This window comes from Panthera leo, chromosome A3 (assembly GCF_018350215.1).
Source record: "Panthera leo isolate Ple1 chromosome A3, P.leo_Ple1_pat1.1, whole genome shotgun sequence".
Taxonomy (NCBI): domain Eukaryota; kingdom Metazoa; phylum Chordata; class Mammalia; order Carnivora; family Felidae; genus Panthera; species Panthera leo.
Genome location: NC_056681.1, coordinates 22,444,101 through 22,471,593, shown reverse-complemented (window position 1 = coordinate 22,471,593; position 27,493 = coordinate 22,444,101). Strand labels below are relative to the sequence as shown.

General features: G+C 45.0%; 2 protein-coding genes across 2 annotated transcripts in view; both read right to left on the bottom strand.

The window, feature by feature from the left end:
- Positions 1 to 16,724, bottom strand: part of SAMHD1 (SAM and HD domain containing deoxynucleoside triphosphate triphosphohydrolase 1) — a 51,042-nt gene extending 34,318 nt beyond the window's left edge. Inside the window, exons 1-3 of the mRNA XM_042931028.1 lie at positions 16,423 to 16,724; positions 12,763 to 12,829; positions 1,755 to 1,827 (exon numbers count right to left, since the gene is read on the bottom strand). Of these exons, the coding sequence (XP_042786962.1) occupies positions 1,755 to 1,827; positions 12,763 to 12,829; positions 16,423 to 16,630 (348 nt within the window). The 5' untranslated portion in view covers positions 16,631 to 16,724. The remainder of the gene's footprint in view (positions 1 to 1,754; positions 1,828 to 12,762; positions 12,830 to 16,422) is intronic.
- Positions 16,725 to 26,927: 10,203 nt separating this feature from the next.
- The window catches only part of RBL1 (RB transcriptional corepressor like 1), a 64,946-nt gene continuing 64,380 nt past the window's right edge, over positions 26,928 to 27,493 (bottom strand). The window contains exon 23 of the mRNA XM_042931024.1: positions 26,928 to 26,967. The gene's annotated coding sequence lies outside the window, so the exon portion shown is untranslated. The remainder of the gene's footprint in view (positions 26,968 to 27,493) is intronic.

The following is a 27,493-nucleotide window of genomic DNA, read 5'->3' as shown; positions in this document are numbered from 1 at the left end:
ACAGAATCTACAATGGGTACAAAAAAGACTATATTGGGGCGCCTGGGTGGCTCAGTCGGTTGAGCGGCCGACTTCGGCTCAGGTCATGATCTCGCGGTCCGTGAGTTCAAGCCCCGCATCAGGCTCTGTGCTGACAGCTCAGAGCCTGGAGCCTGTTTCAGATTCTGTGTCTCCCTCTCTCTGACCCTCCCCCGTTCATGCTCTGTCTCTCTCTGTCTCAAAAATAAATAAAACATTAAAAAAAATTTTTTTTAAATAAAAAAAAAGACTATATTGTTTCTAACATTTTGTTCTGAAAACAACAGATCTGAAGCAAAATTAGGTAAAATATTAAGATTTAACAAGCTAGGTAGTTGCCTACTTACACTTTTCTGTATGTTTAATATATTTTAGTTTTTCTTTTGGTTTAAATATTTTGTGCTTATTTGAGAAAATGCAGTTTAGAAATATAAAAATCAATTACAATTCTATTACTGAGAAGCAGATTTCCTCCCATTCTTTTTTTTTTTTTTTAATGTTTTTTCTTTCTTATTTAGTTATTTATTTTTAAAGTAGGCTTCACGCCCAACATGATCAAGACCTGAGCTTAAATCAAGAGTTGGACGCTCACAGGGGTGCCTGGGTGGCTCTGCTGGTTAAGTGTCTGACTTCGGCTCAGGTCATGATCTCACAGTTCGTGGGTTCAAGCCCTGTGCCGGGCTCTGTGTTGACAGTTCAGAGCCTGGAACCTATTTCAGATTCTGTGTCTCCCTCTGTCTCTGTCCCTCCCCTGCTCGCTCTCTCTCTCTCTCTCTCTCTCAAAAACAAATAAACATTAAAAAACAAATAAAAAAAAAGAGTTGGACCCTTACATAATAGGGGCATCTAGGTGTCTCAGTCAGTTCAGCATCCAACTCTTGATCTCAGCTCAGGTTTTTTGTTTTTGTTTTTTTTTTTTAAGTTTATTTATTTATTTTGAGAGAGAGCAAGGAGGAGGAGGGGCAGAGAGAGGGTGGGACAGAATCCCAGGCGGGCTCTGTGCAGACAGCGCAGAGCCCTATAGGGCTCAAAGTCATGAACAATGAGATCATGACCTGAGCTGAGATCAAGAGTCGGACACTAAACTGACAGAGCCACCCAGGCACCCTGTCTTTATTTTTTTAAGTTTATTTATTTATTTTGAGAAAGAGAAAGAGAGAGAGAGAGAGAGAGAGAGAGAGAGAGTAACCTGGGCACATGTGCTAACAGGGGAGGGGCACAGAGAGAGGGAGAGAATCCCAAGCAGACTCTGCCCTGTGAGCTCAGAGCCCAGAACCCGATTTAAAGCTTGATCTCACTAAGCGTGAGATCAGGACCTGAGCTGAAATCAAGTCAGACACTTGACTGACTGAGCCACCCAGGTGCCCACAGCTCAGGTCTTGATCACAGGGTCGTGAGTTTAAGCCCTGTGCTGGGCTCCGTGCTGGGCATAAAGCCTATTTAAAAAGAATAAAATAGGGAGCGCCTGGATGGCTCAGTTGGTTGAGCGTCCAACTTTGGCTCAGGTCATGATTTCACTGTTTGTGAGTTTGAGCCCCACATCAGGCTCTGTGCTGACAGCTCAGAGCCTGCAGCCTGCTTTGGATTCTGTGTCTCCCTCTCTCTCTGCTCCTCCCCTGCTTGCACTCTGTCTCTCTCTCTCTGTCTCTCTCAAAAATAAACATTAGAAAAAAAAATTTTTTTTAAAGAATAAAATAAAAAGTCAAAAAAACATAATAAACTCAGATTCTTCTTACCTTCATTGCATCAACATGAATTTCCTTCAGTTGCTGGATATAATTATGCAGCTTCTTTCTGTCACCCAAGGTACTAAAATTACAACAGGATAAGCAAATCCGTCATTATTTGCTTAATAATAATCCCTGGAGTATATAATAGCATATAATCAACTCTAAATTATCTACACTAATAGAACGAGAAGTCAGATTAAAAGGAACAATTAATAATTCAAACATACGCCCCCTCTAAAATTCTCCCCCGAGGCTTCTGCCCTTGATTCTCCTCTCTTGGAAACTCAGACTTCAACATCTCCTACGTCTCTACTGAACGCTCAATTTATACTTCAGACTTATTTTAACCTAACCGAAGTTGCCATCTTCTCTCACAACCCTGAATCTGCATGGTTCAAGGTAGTACACTGAATTATAGCATAGAGATAATGAAAAAGGACTTTGAAATCAGAACTGGTTCACATCTGCACACGGAATCTGTGTGACCTTGGGGGCAGGGAGAATCACTCAACCTTTTTTAGTATACTAATGTTCTCATCCATAGCACAGGGAAAATATTATCTACCTTACAGAGCTGGAGAGGGATTAAATAATGTATTCAGCACTGCAGTTAATGATAAAGACCCAGTTCCCTCCCTCAAGAACTAGAGAAATTTAACTATGATTACCGGTGTCACAGAAATCATCACTGATTATCAATTCAGTATTTACCCTATCAGAAGTATTTTAACTATAAGAATTTAGGAGTCTATTAGTGTGAACAAGTGATAAACTTTGTTCACATGATAAGTCCATTTAGTCCATTTAGGAGTCTATTAGTGTGAACAAGTGAACTTTGTTCACATGATAAAGACTTTTAAATTTATTATGGTAATGAGTTACAAAGGTCCAAGTCTGACTTATGAACATTGGATATGACTTAGGTACAAATCCAACATATATGAAGGCAATAGCTTTACTTATACCCATCTTCTTTTGTCAGTAATCCCTTATAATGCTTCAGTTTGAGAAATAAATTTAATAGGATTTAATGTAAACAGCTCAAAATCCTGTAATTGGTTATCCGGCTTCATTTACCTAATTGGTCCAAGCAAATTAGCCTGACACTTGGCTAATTATCAACAGAAGCAGCATGTAAAGGGGCAGAATTTACTGACCTAACAGCTAATTAGATTGAAAAATAAATCTTTTGCTAAAAGTTCTAGATACACTTAGAGTCAGAACCACTACAATTGGCCTCTATATCATATTAAATTGTACTACAATCTAAGAATCACTTTCTTGGGATATATAGAGGCATTATTACAGCTGATAAATCATAAAGCAGCATACATTGTGTTTTCCTATTTTCCTACCATCCTCATTAGTTTGATATAACAAGCAGAGGGAAAGGCCAAGCTTGGAGAAGTACTTACAGGTCAGTGATAACGGAGTCAGGTTAAGTATCATTGCACAGTTGAGCACAACCAAGAGTTAGAGCATAAAATACCAAACCTAAACCAATCTCATTGCTTAGTATTTACTTGAACTGATACTCGGTATTCATTACTTAATAAAACCCAAAAAGAAATATTCACAAAGAAATTGCTGATTAAAGTCTATAAAATTAGGGGCACCTAGGTGGCTCGGTTGGTTGAGTGTCTGGCTCTTGATTTTGGCTCAGATCATGATCTCACAGTTCATGGGACTAAGCCCCATGGTAGGCTCCAGCCTGTGGTGGGCTCTGTGAGCACAGCACAGAGCCTGCTTGGGATTCCCTCTCTCCTTTTTCTCGTCCCCTCCCCCCAGCCCCCCCACCTACTCACATGCTCTCTGTCTCTCTCAAAATAAATAAATAAACATTAAAAAAAGATAAAATCTACGAAAATAGACACCCAAAACCTAGAGGTTTTTTGGTTTAACAAAGGTTAAAAAAAAAATACAGTATCTTAAACAAAAATTTAAAGTATTCAATGGGCCAGGGCGCCTGGGTGGCTCAGTCGGTTAAACGATCAACTTTGCCTGAGGTCATGAAGTCCTGATTCCTGAGTTCAAGCCCCACGTTGGGCTCTCACTGTCAGCGTGGAGCCTACTTCAGGTCCTCTGTTTCCCTCTCTCTACCCCTCGCCTGCTCGCTCACACACACACACACACACACACACACACACACACGCACATTCTCTCTCTCTCTCTCTCTCTCAAAAATAAACATTAAAACAACAACAACACGGGGGACTGGGTGGTTCAGTTGGTTAAGCATCTGACTTCAGCTCAGGTCATGATCTCACAGTTTGTGGGTTTGAGTCCTGCATCAGGCTCTGGGCTGACAGCTCAGAGCCTGAAGCCTGCTTTGGATTCTGTGTCTCCCTCTCTCTACGCCCCTCCCTGCTCATGCTCTCTTTCTCGAAAATAAACAAACATTTAAAAAAAATTTTTTTAAAACAACAACACTATTTCAAGTATCCATGGGCCATAGTTAGACTATAAGATTTCATATGTATATTTCATCATTTCCTGAATCTAAAATGTCTTACAACTGACATATACAGTTAATGTACCAATGTTTCTTATTTCTTAGAAAAACCTTTTATTTTTATTTTTTTTAATGTTTATTTATTTTTGAGAGAGAGAGAGAGAGAGAGAGAGAGCACGAGCAGGGGAGAAGAGGGAGGGGGACAGAGGATCTGAAGTGGGCTCCACATTGACAGCTCATGACCTGGGTCAAAGTCAGATGCTTAACCAACTAAGCCACCCAGGTGCCCCTAGAAAAACCTTTTAAATTGGGGCTCCTGGATGGCTCAGTTGGTTGAGTGCTGACTTCTGCTCAAGTCATGATCTTGCAGTTCATTAGTTCAGGCCCCGTATTGTGCTCTGTGATGACAGCTCGGAGCCTGGAGCCTGCTTCGGATTCTGTGTCTCCCTCTCTCTCGGCCCTCCCCTGCTCTCATTCTGTGTCTCTCTCTGTCAAAAATTAAAACAAAACAAACCAAAAAGAAAACACCTTTTCAATCAACAGTTGATCATAAACTTGAGAAAATTTCAGTACTTTTCTAAACTGGACTTCCTCTTAGAAAGCAGAATCTAAGACAAGACCTTATGTACAGGTAATTTATTTTTAAGATGTGAATCCTAGGAAAGGTAAAACAGGAAAGGATGGAAAAACAGTACTAGGTTATATTAATAAATTGGCTGAACTACTACCACTGTGAACAACTTTGCCTAATCTCACTGGGATCTTCAAAGGCAGCTCTAGCCAGCAGAATTTTGCTAAGATAGAAATGTTCTGTGTCTTCCCTGTCCAACATGGTAGCCACTAGCCATAAGTAGCTATTGAGCACTTGAAATATGGCTAGGTAAGGAACTGAAACTTTAATTTTAATTAATTTAAACATGTAACTAGCAGCTGCTGTATAGGAACACACAGCCCTGAAAAGTCCTGCAGAATATACCTCAGAGTTATACGGTGGGCACAACCAGATAATGTTCATTTGAAATTCTATTTTGTTCACTCATGTCTCCAAAGTTCCTAGAAGAATTCCTAACATGTAGTGGGCCCTCCATAAATATTTGTTGAATAAATCGGTAGTATTTGAGTCCACGAAATATATGGTTCTCTTTAAAAGCAAGACTATTATGGGGCGCCTGGGTGGCTCCGTCGGTTGAGCGGCCGACTTTGGCTCAGGTCACGATCTTGTGGTCTGTGAGTTCAAGCCCCGCGTCGGGCTCTGTGCTGACAGCTCGGAGCCTGGAGCCTGTTTCGGATTCTGTGCCTCCCTCTCTCTCTGACCCTCCCCCGTTCATGCTCTGTCTCGCCCTGTCTCAAAAATAAATAAAACGTTAAAAAAAAAATTTTTTTTTTTAATAAATAAAAGCAAGACTATTAGAATAAATGCAATTCAATTAAAATAGTAAGCAACTAGGGGTGCCTGGGTGGCTCAGTCAGTTGAGCATCCGACTTCGGCTCAGATCACGATCTCGCGGTCCGTGAGCTCAAGCCCCGCGTTGGGCTCTGTGCTGACAGCTCAGAGCCTGGAGCCTGCTTCAGATTCTGTGTCTCCCTCTCTCTCTGACCCTCCCCCGTTCATGCTCTGTCTCTCTCTGTCTCAAAAATAAATAAAAAAAAACATTAAAAAATTTTTTTAAATAGTAAGCAACTCAATATACCTAAGAAATAAATAGTAAGAGGGATGTTGAGGGGACTGAAACGTGATTATGAAAGAGACTCCTGATGATTCTGATCCAAAGGACATTTATTAAAATTCAAGTAAATATCCTAAGGTGATCTTTTCTTACAATCTGCTTCTATTATCAACTACTAAACAACAGTGTATGAAGTAAGTGTATGAAGTAATTGTTTTGATTCTTTGGTTACTGTTGCCACAAACAACACTTAGCCAAGTGGGACTCCAGAAGAAAAAATACCTTATTTTACCACTGTTGCCAATTCTCAAAAAAAAAAAAAAAAAAAAAAAGTCTCCATTTTAAGCAATATTTAAATATTTGTTTCTCAACTGTGATCTTTAAAGTGGATCCACACTAATCTAGCCCCTACAACTTCCAGCCTTACATAGGGATCTCTACCTATATATATATATAATTTATTATTAAGGGCCAATGTGTTAATCACTTTATATACACTGTCTCATTATCATTTTCCATTTCACAGGTGCAGAAACTGAAAGGTTAAATTACTTGTCTCAAATCACACAACCAAAAAAGGAACAAGCTACTTTGGATCATGTCTTTAAATCTAATACCAAGTATACATTCCAGTCTTAAGACAGCTTTAGGAAGACCTAAAAATATGTTCAAGATAAGGTTGTAGCCTTGATTTTTCTTGCCAACATTGCCCCCCATTAGTCTTTACGTATTTTATGGTGTGTATAATCCAATTATTCTGAACTTGAGAGTAAAAAGTTGGTCACTGCAAACTTCATGAAGGCTTGTCAGCAAAATTTTTTAAAATAGGAATCATTAGTAATATTAAACACAGGATTGCACAGCAAAAACAGACACAATTATGTTGGGATTCAGTTTTAAAACACTTTGTAGATTTATTTATTTTAAAGTTAATTTATTTATTTTTTGAGAGACAGAGACAACACAAGTGGGGGAGGAGCAGAGAGAGAGGGAGAGAAAGAGAATTCCAAGTAGGCTCTGTACTGTCAGCACAGAGCCCAGTGCGGGGCTTGAACCCACAAAGCCATAAGGTCATGAGCTGAGCCGAAACCGAGAGTCAGACACTTAACCGACTAAACCCTGAAAGGGCGGGCCTATGCCAGCGGCCAACTCCATCTTGTTCTGTGTCCTTCACCTTGACCACACCTCCTCCCCTTGAGTAACCCCCCCCCACCACCTGCCTAACAGGACTCGGACCCTTCCCCAGCCAATCGGCTGAGGCCATAGCCATTACCTCACCAACTGCCCCTAGGCCCCAATAAAACCTTTGTCCTTTTGAAACTCGCTCTCTCTCTCTGGTATCTCACCGCTGCATCGGTGCAGGTAGGGGATTGAGCTCGAGCTAGCTCGAATAAAGGCTCTTTGCTTTTGCATCGGACTCGGCTCCCTGGCAGTATTTGGGGATCACGAATTCTGGGCATAACATTTGGGGGCTTGTCCGGGATCCCCAAGACCCCCGAGGGACCCCCGACCCGGAGAGCCTGACTGGCCACGGTTAGTGTCTGTTTGTTCTGTCTTTTCTGTGTGAGCTCATTTCTGGAATTCTGGTAGTGCCCGATGCGGTCTAAGTGGACGCACTGGAGGACCACGGGCCGGGAGTTTCGGAAGACATTCCGATCCTCCCTTCTGGAGGGACGTGGAATCCCCTCAAAGGTCTGAGACGAGGCGGGTCGCTCCCGCTGGTTGGCGTGAGGCTGTCGTCTTTGGAGGGACGTGGAATCCCCTCATTGGTTTTGGAGGGACGTGGAATCCCCTCAAATGTCTAAGCTAGCTCTCAGTTTTGCTTCCATGGAGTTGGAAGACTTTCTAGGGGCCCTCTGTTTGTCTGTTTTTGTGTTTCTCTGTTTTGTTCTGTGGACTTACTGGACGGACGTTATGGGACAGACTCAGACTACTCCTCTAACTATTATGATTGATCACTTTAAGGATGTGAGGGGAAGAGCTAACAACCTCAGTGTGGAAGTCCGAAAGGGTCGGTGGCAGTTTTTTGTTCTAGCGAGTGGCCAACTTTCAATGTCGGATGGCCACCAGAGGGGACCTTCGACCTCCCTACCATCCACCGAGTCAGGAGTATCATCTCTCAGCCTAAGACGGGCCATCTTGATCAGCTCCCTTACATTATCACTTGGCAGGACCTTGTAGAAGACCCACCCTCTTGGCTTAAGCCCTTCCTAGCCCCGCTCCCTCCGGAGCCAAAACCCATTCTTGCTTTGCAGGAGACAGAGAAGAGGAAAAGTCTTACCCAGCCTTCAGCACCCCTCTACCCTGTCCTACAGGGGGGTACTGAAGAAGAATTAATTTTTCCTCCCCCGTATAACCCCTCTAGGATGCCAGAAGAACACCATCCTTCCCCTCAGGGGGAGGCAGACGCTGTTCCGAGAGCGGGAGGCAGAAATGCTCCAGTGGGAAGCCCGCCCTTCACCAGACAAAGGGCTCAGAGGGAGCAATCCGCCTCCGCCGCCGACTCCACTATTCTGCCCCTGCGAGCCACCGGACCCCCAGACGCAGAGGGGAATCAGCCCCATCACTATTGGCCTTTCGCCACTAGTGACCTCTACAATTGGAAAGCTCAGAATCCTAAGTTTTCCGAGAAACCGGCAGGGCTTATTGATTTATTAGACTCTGTTCTTTTTACCCATCAGCCCACGTGGGATGATTGCCAGCAGCTTTTGCAGGTCCTGTTCACGACTGAAGAAAGAGAAAGAATCCTCAATGGGGCCCGAAAACTAGTTCCGGGCGCAGACGGGAATCCCACCACCAACCAGGCTCAGATAGATGCCTCCTTCCCCTTAACTTGGCCCCAGTGGGATTTCAACACGGCAGAAGGTAAGGAGAGGCTCCGGGTCTACCGCCAGACTCTAATGGAGGGTCTCCGAATGGCTGCTAGAAAGCCAACCAATTTGGCCAAGGTAGGCAATGTACAACAGGGAAAAGATGAATCTCCGGCTGCCTTTTTAGAACAGATCATGGAGGCATTCTGTACCTATACCCCCATGGATCCAGAGGCTCCAGAAAGCAAGGCAGCTGTTATCATGGCCTTTGTAAACCAATCGGCCATAGACATTAGGAGAAAATTACAGAAAATAGAGAGACTAGGAGAAAAAAGTCTGCAGGACTTACTGGTAGTAGTCGAAAAGGTATATAATAACCGGGAGCCTCCTGAGGACAAGCAGGCTCACGCCATGGCGGCTGCCAGCAGTAAGCAGACTCGAGACCTGGCCAGAATACTACTAGCTACCACTGCTGACTTCCCCGAGGAACGAGACCGCCTTCTCCGGCAGCTGGCAGACGACGCAAGAAAAGGTAAAGGAACCACCAAGGGGGGGAAGCAGAGGCTGCAGAAGGATCAGTGTGCATACTGCAAGGAGATAGGGCATTGGGCCCGAGATTGTCCAAAAAGGGCCGGCGGGAAGGGAAGCAAGACTGATCGAGTAAAAGTCCTAGAGCTAGATGAACTAAGTGATTAGGGGAGTCGGGGTTCGGACCCTCTCCCCGAACCCAGGGTAACTCTTAAAGTGGAGGAGACCCCTGTTGACTTCCTTGTCGACACCGGAGCACAACATTTGGTCCTCCGCACCCTACAAGGAAAACTAGCCAGCAAGAAGTCCTGGGTACAAGGGGCAACTGGTATGAGCCAGTATTCATGGACTACCCAAAGAACAGTAGATTTGGGAACGGGCCGGGTATCCCACTCCTTTATGGTAATACCAGAATGCCCCTACCCGCTGTTAGGACGGGACTTACTGACCAAGATTGGAGCTCAGATAACTTTCAGACAAGCGGGGGCCTCAGGTCACCGATGGCAAGGGCCACCCCATCCAGGTCCTGACCATGAAACTGGAGGATGAACACCTCCTCCACCAGGAGGCGCTCCCGAGAGAGAATAATATAGACAGATGGCTACAAGAATTCCCCTCGGTTTGGGCAGAGACGGGGGGATGGGACTAGCCGCTCACAGGACCCCAGTCCTGGTAGAGCTCAAGCCAGGAGAGAGTCCGGTAAGGATCAAACAATACCCCATGTCTCAGGAGGCCTGGAAGGGGATCCAGCCACACATCCGGAGACTACGAAGCCTAGGGGTACTAGTTCCTTGCCAGTCTGCCTGGAACACCCCCTTACCGCCGGTCAAAAAGCCTCACACAAATGACTACCGACCGGTACAAGACCTCTGGGAAGTAAATAAGAGGGTCGCAGACATACACCCAACTGTTCCCAACCCATATACTCTCTTGAGCTCCTTGGCGCCCTCCAGGGTCTGGTACTGTACTAGATTTAAAGGACGCCTTCTTCAGTCTGCCGTTGGCACCCCAGAGCCAACCCCTGTTCGCCTTTGAGTGGCATGATCCGGAGGAGGGCTACAGTGGGCAACTCACCTGGACACGGCTACCTCAGAGATTCAAAAAGTCACCCACCATCTTCGACGAGGCACTACACGAGGACCTGGGTGAGTACAGAAGGGAGCACCCTGGCCTCACCCTTCTACAGTACGTAGATGACATCCTGATTGCTGCCGACACGGCCAAAGACTGTGAGCGAGGGACCCAGGACCTGCTGGCTACCCTGGGGGCCTTAGGGTACCGGGCATCCACGAAGAAGGCTCAGATATGCAGGGAGAGGGTAAGTTACCTGGGATATATCCTGGAGGGCGGACAGCGGCGGTTATCAGATGCCAGAAAAGAAACTGTCCTAAAGATCCCTACTCCCACCTCCCGAAGAGAAGTGAGGGAATTCCTAGGATCAGCCGGCTACTGCCGCCTCTGGGTTCCAGGTTTTGCTGAGAAGAAACTAGACCCAGTGGCTGCCGGCTGGCCGCCATGTCTAGAGGTAATTGAAAGGCTGACCAGGCAGCCAAGGCAGTCGCCCTTACTTCAGTCCCCACCATGACCATACAACTACCGGACCCGGGAGACCCAGTTTTACCAGACCAGCCCAAATACTCCCAGGAGGAGTTACAGCAGATCAAGAAACTCCCCATGGACCAGGAGATAAAGGGATGGTGGTACACACCTAACAAGGAGCTCATGCTGCCAGACCGGCTCGGAGTCTCATTATTAGAGCACATGCATCGGTCTACTCACATGGGGGCCCGAAAATTAAAAGACTTAATCCGACATGCCGGAATCAAGATTCACCAACAGGACACCAAAATAGAGCAAGTTGTATCTGCCTGCAAGACCTGCCAACTCACCAACGCGAGAGCCACATCAAATAAAAAAGGAACCAGGCTCAGAGGCACCAGACCGGGAGCCCAATGGGAAGTCGACTTCACCGAAGTCAAACCAGGAAAGTATGGTTTTAAATATCTTTTAGTATTTACAGACACCTTCTCTGGCTGGGTGGAGGCATACCCAACCAAGCATGAAACGGCTCAGATGGTGGCTAAGAAGCTACTAGAAGACATCTTACCCAGGTATGGTTTTCCTGCCATGGTAGGATCAGACAATGGACCAGCTTTTATCTCGCAGGTAACACAGGCAGTAGCCAAGGCGGTGGGGGCAAACTGGAAATTACACTGTGCTTATAGGCCCCAGAGCTCAGGACAGGTAGAAAGAATGAATAGAACCCTAAAAGAGACCCTTACCAAATTAACCATGGAGACTGGCGGGGACTGGGTGACTCTCCTACCATACGCCCTTTACCAGGTTAGAAACACTCCTTACACTCTGGGTTTTACTCCCTACGAGATCATGTTTGGCAGGCCACCCCCTGTTATTCCCAGCCTTCGAGCTGAACTTATTGCTGAGTTTAAAGATCAAGAACTTTTTCTTTCCTTGAGCGGGCTCCAGAGGGCGCACGAGGACATTTGGCCGCGCCTCCGTGCCATCTACGAGGCTGGCCCGATCCAGACACCTCATCAGTACAGGCCGGGAGACTGGGTCTACGTCAAGAGGCACCACCGAGAGACTCTCGAGCCGCGCTGGAAGGGACCCTACGTCGTGGTGTTGACAACCCCCACCGCTCTCAAGGTAGACGGCATCGCGACCTGGGTCCATCACACCCACGCTCGGCCAGCGGACCCCTCCTCGATCCGGAAGGACGTTGTCACGTGATGGGCCATCAGTCGGGACCAACACAACCCGCTCAAGCTCAAGCTACAGCGCATTCGACCCACCTAATATTGGTAACTCTGTTAACTCTGCTTGTCATTGCTCATGCTGCCGGGAGTCCCCACGCCCCCCAAAACATCACCTGGCAGATCACAGACACCAGCTCAGGGACAATACTTAATCAGACGTCCCAGAGCCACCCCAGGGACACTTGGTTCCCAGAACTTTGCGTAAACCTCCAAACTCTGTTCCCCTTGTCACCATAAATGCAGCCGGTCCCATGATTGGGTCCCTAAGCTACATGACAAGGGGGGAATGAAAGGGCGGGCCTACGCCGGCGGCCGACTCCATCTTGTTCTGTGTCCTTCACCTTGACCACACCTCCTCCCCTTGAGTAACACCCCCCCCTTCACCTGCCTAACAGGACTCGGACCCTTCCCCAGGACCCTTCCCCAGCCAATCGGCTGAGGCCAAAGCCATTACCTCACCAACTGCCCCTAGGCCCCAATAAAACCTTTGTCCTTTTGAAACTCGCTCTCTGTCCCTGGTATCTCACCGCTGTATCGGTGCAGGTAGGGGATTGAGCTCGAGCTAGCTCGAATAAAGGCTCTTTGCTTTTGCATCAGACTCGGCTCCCTGGTGGTATTTGGGGATCACGAATTCTGGGCATAACAGCCACTCAGGCACCCCAACACTTTGTAGATCTAAAATGAGGACAGTTAAGATCAGTGTCATGGGCTTTGTCCCTCAGAGGTGAATAAAAAGGTCAGAAGTATGCTTGGCTACAAGTTGAATTTTATCATTCTTACCTTATTCCAAGACTTTCAAGATCAGACTCATTAAGATGGAGCAGTATTGAACCTGTGATTTTATTTCCTTTGGAAGAAAAGGGAGAAAAAAAGATGAATGGTTTCAACAATTATACCATATGCTTTTTTGTTTCTTTCAATTTGGATTCACCAGATTTACCCAAATCAACATTTACTAAACCACCCACGACAGGTAATGGACTGTGTGTAAAAACCACTTTCATTTGCCACTTGGAAAGTCTTTTTCTCCACATGGGGCTCAAACTCACAACCCCCAGACCAAAAGTCACATATCCTACAGACTGAGCCAGCCAGGCACCCCTCTCACTTGGATAGTCTTCATTTTAATTAGATAACTATATTGACAGGCTATTTTTGATAAATCAAGTAAAAACTTTTAAATTATTTGAATGACTTATTTGTGAGGAAGTCCAGCAGCAAAACCAGTGGCTTCCTTCTAAAACAGGTGAGGTTTGGCGTGGGGGGAGGAAAGGAAGCTTAAATCTATTGTTCTTAGAATAGTCAGGTCAAAACCATAGCCTGAAGGGTGCCAAGTGTTGATTGAGTTCTAAAACCTCCAAGGAGGGGCTTGACTCCCGGATCTCGGAGATGTGAGTTTGAGCCCCACACTGGGTGTACAAATTACTTAAGCAATAAAAGACTTAAAAAAAAACCTCCAAGAAAAGCACATAATACTGTGTTTTGAAATATATATACGTTTATTTTTCTTTCTCTCACTATATAATTAATTTTACTCCTTCCTGACCTCAGATTCCACAACTCTGGACTATTTTCAAACAAACAAAAATCTTTTTTTTTTTTTTAAGTTTATTTATTTTGAGAGAGGAAGAGCACTCATGAGTAGGGGAGGGTCAGAGAGAGAGAGAGAGAAGAGAGAGGGAGAGAGAGGGAGAGAGAGAGAGAGGGAGAGAGAGAGAATCCCAAGCATGCTCCACACTAACAGCCTGACTCAGGGCTCAACCCCACCCTTGATGATCTTTGATGAGAACACTTGTTAAGGTATAGCTGGCATGAATTCTGGAGTCCAAAGACAAAATCTTAACATTCAGTTCTGCTTTTTTTTCCAGTTGTATGACTTTTAGAAAGTTACTTAACATCTTTAGACCTCAAACACATCATCTGTAAACAAAACAGGGATTACAGCCTCTAAATTTCAGGGCTCCAGGGGGCCTGGGTGGCTCAGTCAGTTGAGCATCTGACTTTGGCTCAGGTCATGATCTCGAGGTCTGTGAGTTGGAGCCCCATGTCAGGCTCTGTGCTGACAGCTCAGAGCCTGGAGCCTGCTTCAGATTCTGTGTCTCCTTCTCTCTCCGCCCCACCCCACTCGTGCTCTGTATCTCTCTCTCTCTCAAAAATAAACATTAAAAAATAAATAAATTGATTGATTAATTAATTTCAGGGTTCCTGTGAGACTGTATTCCATAATAAGGAAAGGGACCCAATACCTTGTTTTGCCAAATAAAAGCAAACCCAGACTAAGACAGGGATTAGAAAGGAAGACTATTGCAATAGGGAGAATGTTGTGACCTCAGAAATCTCCAAGTGGTTCAAAATGAAACAAAAAAGTGTTGCTGTTTTTTTTCATAGGGTAAAGGAAGTGATCCCAGTGGAGTCTGACAGGACGGTATCCTGCTATGCTCAGCTGGTTACCAGAGAGGCTGATGATGGGGCATTCCACTTTTTTAGTGCTTGTTCAGGTTTGGGGACAAGCAAGATTTCAGGGCCTTCTAGGAGAGAGAGAAGGCTGACTACAGTTTTGGTCAAGACAAAGCAGACGGTTAAGAAATGAGCATTTGTTGGGGCACCTGGCTGGCTCAGTCAGGTGATCCATTGGACTCTGGATCTCAGGGTTGTAAGTTCGAGCCCCATCCTCGGTGTACAGATTACTTAAAAATAAAAAATCTTAAAAAAAAGAAAAAAGAGGGGCACCTGGGTGGCTCAGTCGGTTAAGCGGCCGACTTCAGATCAGGTCATGATCTCGTGGTCTTGTGAGTTCGAGCCCCGCGTCGGGCTCTGTGCTGACAGCTCAGAGCCTGGAACCTGTTTCAGATTCTGTGTCTCCCTCTCTCTCTGACCCTCCCCCGTTCATGCTCTGTCTCTCTCTGGCTCAAAAATAAATAAATGTTTTTAAAAAAATTTAAAAAGAAAAAAGAAAGAAAAAAGAAATGAGCAATTGTGAATGTAAGGTCAGTTTTTACCAATTAAAGCAAGTAGTGAGTTCTGCTAGCATTTGACTGTAGGTTCAAGAGATCATTCTGAAGGTTGATGACTTAATCTACAGAACACCAAAAACAAAAACAAAAACAAAATCTATAGAACACCACTGAAAGAGAAAGCCAACAACATAGTCCATCATATTTTGGAGACAGAAAATATAAAACTACTTCATCCCCACCTAGTTGCTATTCAGAGAAAACTTCTGAGTGCAGGCCAACCAAAGGGGGGGAGGAGAAAAAAGAAGCACCATTTCCCACACCATCAAGCTTGTTTTTTGTCTTCAAACACTAAGTCCCTCCAACCCTAGACAAACAGGACTCCACCCTATAACTGCAAAAATTTATTAAACTTACAAATGGGTAAGACAGAGAGAGGTTAAGCTTCACATCCGTTAGGGCAAGTTGAGATCTTAACTGGATGGATGCTTGAACTGGAGCCAGTTGCTTAAAACTCACAACCCACACATTTGCCCCATGTGATGTGGCCAAGTTGTGGGCTGCTGGGAGTCCGGTGGTCAGCCCAGCACTCCCAGTGTCATTCAGATTTAACTAGGCAAACTGATTTTGGAGACCAAAACAGAATCATTACCAAGCTCTACAAGGGTGGTCAACAAACGCACTGAGCCCTGCTGGCATGCTACGGTAAGGCAATGGGGATGCAGGGATCCACAGAGCATGTGCCCTCCCCCTTAGGAAAACCCCGGGTTGAGGGGCCAAGGGAGAAAACTTAAACCTGAAAGCAAAACACACTCCAAGTGCTCCAGGAGCTGCAGGAGCACAGAGGGGGTCTCCCGAGCCCCGTGAGTCTGAATGACAGCGCCCCTCCGACTACGGTCTGGGGAAAACGTTCTTCTAGGTCACAACAGGGACCGGAGTCTCGCCTGCCCCGCGCTGGGGTGACCAGTTCCCGAAGAAACCCACCAGCCTCACACCAGGTGCCTCACCCAAGTTCACGATCCTCAAAGTCGGCTTCCCCCTCTGCGGGTCCCCAGCCCCAGACGCCCCATTTCTCCTCCCTCCATCTCCGGGGGGCACTCCTGGGCGCCCCTTCTGGCACCTCCCGTCCCCGTCTCAGGCCCCCGGTTCTGGAGGACTCTCCGCCTCAGGTCGTCCCCCAACTTCACCCGCCCCCCCGCCCCCAACACCTCGGCACCCCCGCCTCAGGTCTACCCCTTCTGGTACCTTCCCCGCCGCAGGCCCCCTGCTCAGAGGGGCTCTCCGCCTCAGCTCATCTCCGGCTCGGCGCCCCACACCCCCTGCCTCAGGTCCACCCCTTTCGTATCTCCCCGCGCAGGTCTCCCTTCTCCGCTTCGGGTCCTCTCTGAGGCCCCCAGGTCACTGCCTCGGCGTGCCCTCCCCTCAGGCCCGCGGTCCCCGCCTCGGGTCGCGGTTCCCCGGCCCCTCAGCCCTGCAGCCCTGCTACCTCGGAAGCGTTCCAGCAGTCCGGGATCACTGAAGCCACTGCGCTTTAGGAAGCAGCACACCTGCTCCGGGCCCCAGGTCTGGTGGTCGCGGTGGAGCTTGGGGCCCGGGGAGCTCTCCGCCGCCGCGGAAGGGATGTTTGGCGGGGTTCTCGGGCTGCCATCGCGTCGGGGCCGTTTGAAGGGCTGGTCCGAGTCCGCTCCCTGCATGGCTACAACCAGCGCCCTGCACAGCACAGTCAAGAACCGCGGCGCTGGGACCGCACGCAAGCGCACTGACTCCCGGTCGGTGGGGACGAGTCCGCTCGGCACTGCCAGCCTACCGGCCTCCCGCGCAGGCGCACTGGTACTCAGACCTTGCGGCCGGGCAGCCCAGCCACTTCAGCCACCGGGCCCCCTTGCGCAGGCGCAATGACAGCCCACTGGTCCTCAACAGGTCGGGAAGTTTACCGAAAGGGGCCGACTAGACGCAGAGCCGAGGAAGTGCTAATAGGGGCGAGGTGAGGAAAGAGTGTATCTAGGACCCGTGGAAGCCCCGCCAAAGCCCGGAGCGCGGGCTCCTCTGGTGAATTGCGGGTGTCTTCTTCCAAATGAATATCCCAGGCATACCCTTGGCCGTGTTTCATATGCCCCAAACTTAAACCTAAAAAGCCATCATCAGGCGGCCAGCATCTTCCCAATTGAGAGACAAATGGGCAAGAAGCTGAACTGGAAGACCCTAGAATGATTTCAGATCTGATATGAAGGTAGTCTTCTTGCATTTCACAGCTACGGTATCACTGGGCAGTTAGAGGGCCCTGGGGGTGCCTAGCCATGAACTCTTATCTTCAGGTTTCCAAACAGAAGCAGACTTCAAATTTCTCTCTAAAAGAATCCTCAACCCCTCTCTCCAGCCCAACTCCCTGCCCAGAGAAAAGGAAGTGGTCATCCCGATTACTGTTCAACAAAATTCACCTGAGTAGATTTGAAGATCTAATTGGCTTGATTCAATGATTCATGAATAGGATAACATCCTATCTAGTAAGGAGAAAGGAACTGTACAAAATGGAAGATTTTTAAAGACAGAAAGGGTGTAAGACAAGGAAGTCATGACAAAAGAAAGGATTGTTTTAGGCAGAGTCACCCAGCTGTGGGGGGAAGGCAGGGGTCTACCAGGCCACTAACTCACTAGTGCTAGCCAAGAAATACCAGACTGACCTGTTAAAGGTCACAGTTCAGGGAAAGGCTGAAACTGCAATTAGGTTAGACACTAAGTCTTGGTTTGCTGATGTGGGGCCTCACACGGGTGATTTCATTTTGGACCTGTTTCTTTTTCAACATTACTTAAAACTTATCTTCAAGGACTTTTACCACCTGGTCGTAACAGCCTGTAAAAATGGGAGGCATGCCCCCGTCAATTTAGTCACTCGGGGGGAGGACCAAACTTCCCTGTAAATCCTAGTTCATGCAATTAACTAGTAAAAAGACTACTGCTACCACCACTAAAGCCATTACACCTCTCCATCCACCCAGCCATAGACCCATCTAGGGGATAAAGAGTGTATGAGGCAGATTATCATCAAGCATTATGAACTAGTGGTCTGGTAGAGAGCAAAATATTACTAGCATACACTTAGAGCTTTACTGTGGTGCCAGGCATTTTTCTAAGGGTTTTACAAATATTAATTCATTTATGTATCACAACCACCTCAGGGTGTAAGAAACTAAGGAACAGAGAAATAAGTAAATAATTTGCCTGTGGTCACACAGCTAGTAAGTGATGAAGCCTGGATTCAAACCCAGACAATCTAGCTTGGCTCCAAAGTCACTTGCTAACCTGCTTGTTAATGGGAATTTTGACATAGAATTATATCAGTTAACTCAAAACTTTCAATTGCTCCTTTGTCCCACAGAGCCATGGTGAAAAGTATAGAGAGGGGTACTTGCCCTCTGTCTGCCTAGAAGAGCCAGGCTCAGCAAAACATGCCCTTAAGCCCCAGAATAATTTGAGATGAGATGAGAGAGTTGCCAAGACTTGTGAAACCAAAACAAAGGGGTGAAAGAGACAACATATAGCACATGAATGAAAGCCTTATATTTCAAGTTGGAAATGGCTGGCTTAAAAACTTGTATTTTTTAGACTTATGGGAAAATCTGCCCTGACAGCAAGGTTTCCTTGGCAGTAGAAGGTGATATAAGCAGGGTTTTAAGTTTAACCGACTGGGTTTGTTCAAAGCAGCTGCTTTTGAGAACTTTAATTTTCTATTTGTCTGTGTTTGTTAAAGAGTGTAATTTAATTCCATATTTAGTATTTCCTCTACTTTCTAGGGGCCCTAGATCTTGTGCAAGATGGTTGGTTACTCGCTCAAGGTCACATGGCTGGTAAGTGACAGAATTGAGATTTTAAGCTGACTCCCAAACTTTGGTGCTTTTGGTTTGCCGAATAGAGTTAACTCTATTTACAGTTCTGGTGATCTTGTTCCTTCTATCTTTCCACAACTTGGGAACAGTTACCTACTTGACATAGGCCCTGTGCTCTGGTCATATTAAAGGAGATGACTGCTCAGACTCGCCTCTGATTTCTCACTCACCATAGTTAGGACTAGAAAAAAAAGGTAATTTCAAATTAATTTCAAGCCCATTGCTTAATGACCTTGAATATCTCCAGCAATTTTTCTCAGCCCTTCCCTAGCTACCTTCCACCTACCCAGCTGAGCTGGGCAATTTTATTTCTGTCAGCATTAACCTTGTGGTTTTTATCTCTCCGCAGCTTCCTCTTCAACCAGTGCTGCTGGTTCTCAATGCCAGCTGTCATCACTGTTTTACTTCCTCTCCACCCTTTGTGGAACCTAGCCTTCTCAAGACTTCTTTCTTTCTTTCTTTCTTTTTTTTTTTTTAGTATTTTCCCCAAATCCCAAAGCCAAGCCAAAATTCTTTTTTTTAACTTAATTTTATATTGAAAAATTTTATTTTTTAAGTAATCTCTATACCCAAGCCAGGAGGAAAGGAGATCAGTTTATTGAATAGTGTAAGTGATGGGAGTATAGCAGACAGTGTCTGAAAGACTTGGAAAAGTGAGTCTCTCTGTTGCTTGGGGTTAGGGGTTTATATTGGAAAGGGGTCCAGGGTACGTGTTCCTTCAGGAAGGCAAGGTAGGGTCAGATCAAAGGTAAGTGTCAGGTGAACAATAGGTGTTATCCTATAAATCACCAAAGGTGGGGATTACTGATGACAGGGTTGATGGAGGTTTGTTCGCTGGAAGCTAATGTCCTGGAACATGTTTGGGATCCGGTTCTTTTTGGATGTTACCTGATCCAGGTGTTTGAGGGCCTAGGATGAACTTAGAGAATGATTAACTTTCTTGTCTTCCCTTCGAGTGGGAACATAGCTTCTTTGTTCTTTGAACAGAGCTGGAAGTGGGGCATGAATTCACAAATCTAAGTTTTGTGACCTGAGCCACCCAGGCATTCCTAAACTTAAAAAAAAATAATAAAATAAAATAGAATCCCTTCAGTTTCCGTGCCTCAATCCTTTCACGTATTTACCTTTACTTCCCTATATATGAACTGTTCCTAGGCTCAACAAAGCAACAAAGCTCAACAAAGCTAAGGTAGCTTTCTTTGGGAACAACCCCTGCCTTCTTTTTGGGCTGCCCTTCTGATAGTAAAGCTTTGTTTCAAAACTGGTGTCTCAGACATTGGCTTACTGTGCATCAGGTACATGGACAAGTTTCCCTCTGGTAACATCTCCTTCCCTGTGCACACACAACGGAAAGACCACGTGAGGACACAGCAAGAACATGGCTGTCTAGAAGCCAGGAAGAGAGGTCTTACCAGAAACCAACTGTGCTGGCACCTCGATCTTGGACTTTCAGCCTCCAGAAGAGTGAGAAACTAAACTTCTGTTATATTTAAGCCACTGTCTGTGGTATTTTGTTACGGCAGTCCTAGCAGACTAATACATATGACCAACATGTTTGTACTATGTCCACTCCTGAGTTGATGGCCTAAGGTTGGACATTTTGACTTTGTGGTTGCCAATCTTTGGGTCCCAGGCTTCTTGGTTATTATGCAAAATAAAGTCACATGGCGGCGCCTGGATGGCTCAGTCGGTGAAGCATCTGACTTTGGCTCAGGTTATGATCTCACAGTTTGTGGGTTTGAGCCCTGTGTCGGGCTCTGTGCTGACAGCTCAGAGCCTGGAGCCTGCTTCAGATTCTGTGTCTCCCTCTCTCTCTGCCCCTCCCCAACTAGCGCTCTCTCTCTCTCTCAAAAATAAATAAACATAAAAAAAAATAAAGTCACATGTATTTGTCTATTTCTCTACTCTTAAGGGTGCTGTCATTAGTAACAAAACACATAATGATTCAAGTATTAAGGAAGGCTTTGTTCATTTTTTTTTACATTCCTTCCCCAAGTTAAATATCTTGTTTACATTGTGATCCTTCTCACTTAAAAACTCACCCTTGGGGTGCCTGGGTGGCTCACTCAGTTAAGGGTCCAACTCTTTGATTTCAGCTCAGGTCGTGATCTCACATTTCCTGAGATCCAGCCCCATGTTGGGCTCTTCTCTGGGCATTTGTATTCTTGGGACTTGTTCTGGAGGGTGGGTGTCTCTATTATCAACAAGGATAAGGGTTTCAGGATTTCTATAAAGGTGGGACTTAAAACCTGTAACTTGGGTGAGATTGGAGTTACACATGCATAACAAGCATACTGAACTTACCTATATTGTGAGTTAAAGTGGACCAATAACCATAGTGTTTAAGATGCTCTTATTCACTTTTTACAGGACTGAGAAAAGCCTCTATCCCTAGGAAAGAGAAGTACCACATACATTTGAAGTGGTTGCCAGAGAGGCGCCTGGCTGGCTCAGTCGGTGGAGAATTCCACTCTTGATCTCAGGGTGGTGACTTGCAGCCCCACCTTGGGCATGGGCATACAGCTTACTTTATTATATTTTTTATTAAAAAATTGTTTTGTTTTTACATTTATTTATTTTTGAGAGACAGAGTATGAGTGGGGGAGGGGCAGAGAGAGAGGGAGACAGAATCTGAAGCAGCCTCCAGGCTCTGAGCTGCCAGCACAGAGCCCGATGCGGGGCTTGAACCCACAAACTGTGAGATCATGACCTGAGCTGAAGTCAGACGCTTTAGCCGACTGAGCCACCCAGGCACCCCCATACAGCTTACTTGAATAAAAAAAATAAAAAAAAAAAGTGAAGCAGCTGCAGGAAAGTGAACTTTCCCTTACCCAGTCCTCTCTGAGTACTGGGGGGGAACTGGCACCAGATTCTGAGGAGGACAGCAGTGTACCTTGGTGAAAAGACCCTTTTCCTTGGGAAAGTAGCGAAGGGGGCACTGAATCTTCAGGGTGTTGGTGGAAGCTGGTGCTAAGGCTTCCAAAGTGGGAAGTTTAGGGAAGACACAGTAAAGGTGAGGCATTTGGGGTTTGCAGGAGGCAACTGGGAGAGAGGGTTTAGAAGAAAATTGAGTGAAGGGAGAAGATTGTCATTGGAGGTCATTACCACAACCACCCCTGCCCAACACTTTTGTTATCTGGGAATCTTTCAACAGGCAGAGTTCCTTCTGTGGTAACTGGGAGTGTGAGGATGTGCTCTCAAATGTAAACAAACAGTTTTCCAGAGCAAAGGAAGAAATGAAACTTAAGAGTACAGACTTCCCAGAATACAGGGATCCTTACGTGAATCTGAGTCACTCAAGACTAATACTGAAAGACATTGTATATCATACAGATTAAAAATTAGGCTGCAGTCGAAAGACAGATGAACGGATAAAGAAAATGTATATACTTATAGTGGAATACTACTGAACCTTAAAAGAAGGAAATTCTGACATGCTACAACATGAATGAACCTTGAGGACATTAGGTTAATGTCACAAAAAGACAAATGCTTTATGATGTGGGAAACAAAGGCAAAAGAAAAAGTTAAATTTCCTTACTACCTACAGCCCATTGACAAGTCCTTCAAACAGGCGGAATGAACTCCTCTGAGAGCTCAGCTCCCTCAGTGTTGACACTTTGCTAAGGGCAAAAGGCAATCTTATCTCAACATTATCCTGACCCTCCAGGATCCTGTGAGTCTAGTTTAAACATATAAAAATTCTGGGGCGCCTGGGCGGCTCAGTCGGTTAAGCGTCCAACTCAGGTTTCAGCTCAGGTTATGCATGTTCTCCTGGGTTCATGAATCCGAGCCCTGCGTTGGGCTCTGTGCTGACAGTGTGGAGCCTACTTGGGATTCTTTCTCTCTCCCTCTTTCTCTGCCCTTCCCCCACTCGCACTGTCTCTCTCAAAATAAATAAATAAACTTAAAAAAATAATAAACATATAAAAATTTCTTTGGAAACTTCCTTTATCTCTAACCCCTCAAACATAGGTTAGCAGTCATCCTCCAAGCATATGGCTCACTGATATACATCTGAAGGGTCTCATGACTGAGGATTTACTACACAGTAATTTTTCATTGACCTTTTCCGAACAATAGCTAGCCTCCTCAGGATCCTGGAAACCCTGTTTCCCAAATTCCTTGGAGGCTTGTGCTTTCCCTAACCCTCTCCCAACTTGAAAATATATAATCAGTCACCCATCACAACCCCAGTGCAGCTCTTTCTGTCAATGAGTCTGGACCCGTGTTTTAATAAAACCACCTTTTTATTTTTAGAAAGAGAAAGTGAGATTGTGAGCAGGGGAGAGGGGCAAAGGGAGGGACAGAGAATCTTAAGCAGGCTCTACATTCAGCAAGGAGCCTGGCGTGGGGCTTGATCCCATGACCTTGGTATCATGACCTGAGCTGAAATCAAGAGTTGGGTGCTCAACTGACTGAGCTACCCAGGCACCCCAATAAAACCACCTTTTTGCACTGAAGACATCTCAAGAATTCTTTCTTGACCATTTGCTCCGAATGCCAACATTTCCACATCAATTCCACTTATATGTAATGTGGTATCTGGAGTAGTCTAACTAACAGAAATTAGAATCGTGGTTTCCAGGAACCAGGGAGAGGAGAAAAGGAAAGTTGTTTAATGGGTATAGTTTCGGTTTTGCAAGATGAAAAATTCTGAAGATTGATTGCACAACAATAGGACTGTCCCTTTTTTTTTTTTTTTTTTTTAAAGTAAGCTCTATTTCCAACATGAGGCTTAACTCACAACCCGGAGATCAAGAGTCACATGCTCTACCAACTTAGCCAGCCAGCCACTGCCTTTAATTTCCAATTTTGTACAAAAGTTTTCTTATAGGATTTTACGAGAATTGAGTCTGGCACATAGAAAATGCTCCATACATATGAGTTATAATTATTATAAAAAGCATCCCTAAGCCTCCTTCTTCATTAATTCAACAAATGTCAATATCATACTTCCTTTAATGCATCATTCCACACTTTGGGGAAACCACAGGGAAAAAGTACTACCTACATGGAGCTTATACACACTTGAAGTTTATATATTCAACTATATGCACTTACTAAATTACTAGTGGTAGATTCAGATAACACGAGTAGATCATAAGTTCTGGGGAAAAAAAAAAAGAAACCAAAAGTACAGGAAAGGCTGGTTGGTCTAGGAAGTGCTGTGCTTTGGCATGGGAACAGAGACCCAAGTGAAGGGAGCCTATGTGGTACTCCATTATATGATGAGTATCTTTAGTATTTCAATAACCTTGTATCATAATGTTACAAATAATGCCTGATTAATTTTGCAAACATTAGACTCCCCAAACAAAATTTATACCAAGTTCTTTTTTTTTTTTGCTTGTTCATTTGTTGCTATGTATTTTTTACCTAAAAAAAACCTTTTTTTAATGTTTATTTTTATATTTATTTATTATTTTTTAAAATATGAAATGTATTGTCAAATTGGTTTCCATACAACAGTCAGTGCTCATCCCAACAGGTGCCCTCCTCAATGCCCATCACCCACTTTCCCCTCCTTCCCACCCCCCATCAACCCTCAGTTCTAATATTTGAAACACATTCAAACAAAAAACCTCCCAAACACCCTTTTAATCTTTTCTTGTTTGATGATAAAATAAGGTAAATGATGATACATCCATACATTGGAACATAACCATTAGAATTGTTACAGAAGGGGAGCCTAAGTGAGTCAGTTAAACATCCAATTCTTGGTTTTGGCTCAGGTCATGACCTCTGGGTCCTGGGACAGAGCCCCACATCTGGCTCCATGCTGGGTGTGGAGCCTGCTTAAGATTCTCTCTCTCTTTCCTCTGCCTGTCCTTTCTTGGGTGCCTGGGCTCGGACACTCTGTCTCTCTCTCTCTCTCTCAGGAAAAAAAAAAAAAAAAAAGAGAGAGAGAGTGGGAGAAAGAATTGTCGGAGCGTCTGGATGGCTCAGTTGGTTGAATCAGACTCTTGATTTCAGCTCAGGTCATGATCTCACAGTTTGTGAGTTTGAGCCCCACATTGGGCTCTGTGCTGACAGCAGGGAGACTGTTTGGGATTCTCTCTCTCCCTCTCTCTCTGCCCCTCCCCCACTCATGTGTGCATGTGCTCTCTCTCTCTCTCAAAATAAATAAATAAACTTTTAAAAAACAAAAGAAAAAGAATCATCTTGGGGCATAATTTAGACATTACAATGATAAATCTGCCATAGTATGTGATATAAATGGATATATGATCCATTTCTTACTAAAAAAAATACATAATAAATATATGTATTGAAAAAAGTCTAGCAAGATTCACATCAAGAGGTAGCCAGAATGTGGAGCAAGTGGAACTCTTTTTTTTTGTTTTAAGATTTTTTTCTTTTTTAGGTAATCTCTACACTGTATGTGGGGCTTGAACCCACAATGCCAAGATCAAGAGTTGCACTCTACCGACTAAGCCAGTTAGGCACCCCACAAATGGAACACTTATACACTGCTGGTGAGAATTCAAAATGGTCTACTCTGAAAAAGACATGTCATTACCTTATGAAGTTAAACATATATTTGCCATTTGACCCAGCAATCCAATTCATAAAATAATAAAAGAAATAAAAATATAAGTACAAAGACTTGAATGCAGATATTCATAATTATTCATAACACAAAACTAGAAACAACCCAAATGTCCATCAACTGGCAAATAGATAAATGAATTGTGGTGTATGTATAATCTGGTAAATAACAAAATCAACCAAGTAAATTTAAAGATTTAACTGGATTTATTAAATGATTCATGAATCAGGCAGCACCCCATCTAGCAAAAGAGGTGCTCCATGGTGTAGTACAGAATGGAAAGGTTTTTTTGTCTTTTTAAAATTTATTTATTTATTCTTGAGAGAGAGCGAGCGAGCATGCATAAGCAGGGGAGTGGCAGAGAGAGAGGAAGAGAGAGAATCCCAAGCAAGCTCCACATTCGGCACGGAGCCTGATGCGGGGCTCAAACCTACCAACCGTGAGATCGTGACCTGAGCGGAAATCAAGAGCCCGAGGCTTAACCAACTGAGCCACCCACGTGCACCTCAAAATGGAGAACGTTCTTATAGGATGGTGGGGCAAGAAAGTTATTAGCAGAAGAAAAGAAGTGTTCCTGGCAAGGCTGTTTTTTAGGGGGAAAAGCAAGGTGTCTTATCATGCAGACTACCTCATTTCACTTTGAGGGGAAAAGAGGACCCAGGTGCCTGCCTGATTGGCAGGAATTGAAAAATTCCTGACTGACCAGTTAAGACTACATTTCTAGGGGAACTTGAAACTGCAATTAGATTATGTATTAATTAAGCATTGATTTGGGAACTTGGTCTAAGTTACACTATTTTGGGCCTCTGTTTTGTTTTTTTTTAATGTTTATTTATTTTTGAGAGAGAAAGAGCATGAGTGGGGAAGGGGCAGAGAGAGAGAGGGAGGCACAGAATCTAAACCGGCTCCAGGCTCTGAGCTGTCAGCAGAGAGCCTGACGCAGGGCTCGAAACGGCAAGATCATGACCTGAGCTGGTCAGTCGCTTAACTGACTGAGCCACGCAGGTGCCTGTTTTTGTTAACAATCCATAGTATGGGCAGTTATTTAGCAATAGAAAGAAATTATCTACACATACAACATGAATGAATCTCAGAAACATTACACTAAGGGACAGAACTCAAATACAAAAGGTTACATACTGGGGCGCCTGGGTTCCTCAGTTGGTTAAGCATCCGACTCTTGATTTTGGCTCAGGTCATGATCTCATGGTTCAGGCTACCACAGAGCCTGCTTGGGGTCCTTTCTCTACCTTTCTCTCCCTCCCTCCCCCTCTCTCTCCCTCCCTTCTCCTCTCTCTCCCCCCCCTCCCCCTCTCTCTCCCCCTGCCCCTCCCCTGCTTGTGTACTCTCTCTCTTAAAATAAATAAACATTAAAAAATTTTTTTAAAAAGGGGCACCTGGGTGGCTCTGTTGGTTGGGCGTCCGACTTGAGCTCAGGTCATGATCTTGTGGCTCATGGATTCAAGCCCCATGTTGGGCTCTGTGCTGGCAGTTTGGAGCCTGGAGCCTGCTTTGGATTCTGTGTCTTCCTCCCTTTCTCTCTGCCTCTCCCCATTCATGCTCTGTCTCTCTCTCCTTCAAATATAAATAAACACTAAAAAAAAATTAAAACAACAAATAATAAACAAAAGGTTACATACTGTGCATACATATATTTTATATTAAAGTCTAGAAAAGGCAAAACTATAATGAAAAAAGAGTCAACAGTTGACTGAGTAGAGTGTGTGGTGGGAAGGATGTGGGGAGGGCAGGGAAGATCAGAGGGCACAAGAGAATGTTTTGACGTGATGGAAATTTTTTTTTTTAATGTTTATTCATTTTTGAGAGACAGAGAGAGACAGAGCATGAACGGGGAAGGGGCAGAGAGGGAGACACAGAATCTGAAGCAGGCTCCAGGCTCTGAGCTGTCAGCACAGAGCCCAACGTGGGGCTTGAACTCACGAACTGTGAGATCATGACCTGAGCCGAAGTCGGACGCTCAACCAACTGAGCCACCCAGGTGCCCCTGGAAATATTCTATATATGGATTGTGGTGGTAGTTATACAACTATATACTATTATTAAAATTCATCAAACTGTATACTGAAAATGGGTACATCTTACTCTATGTAAATTATACC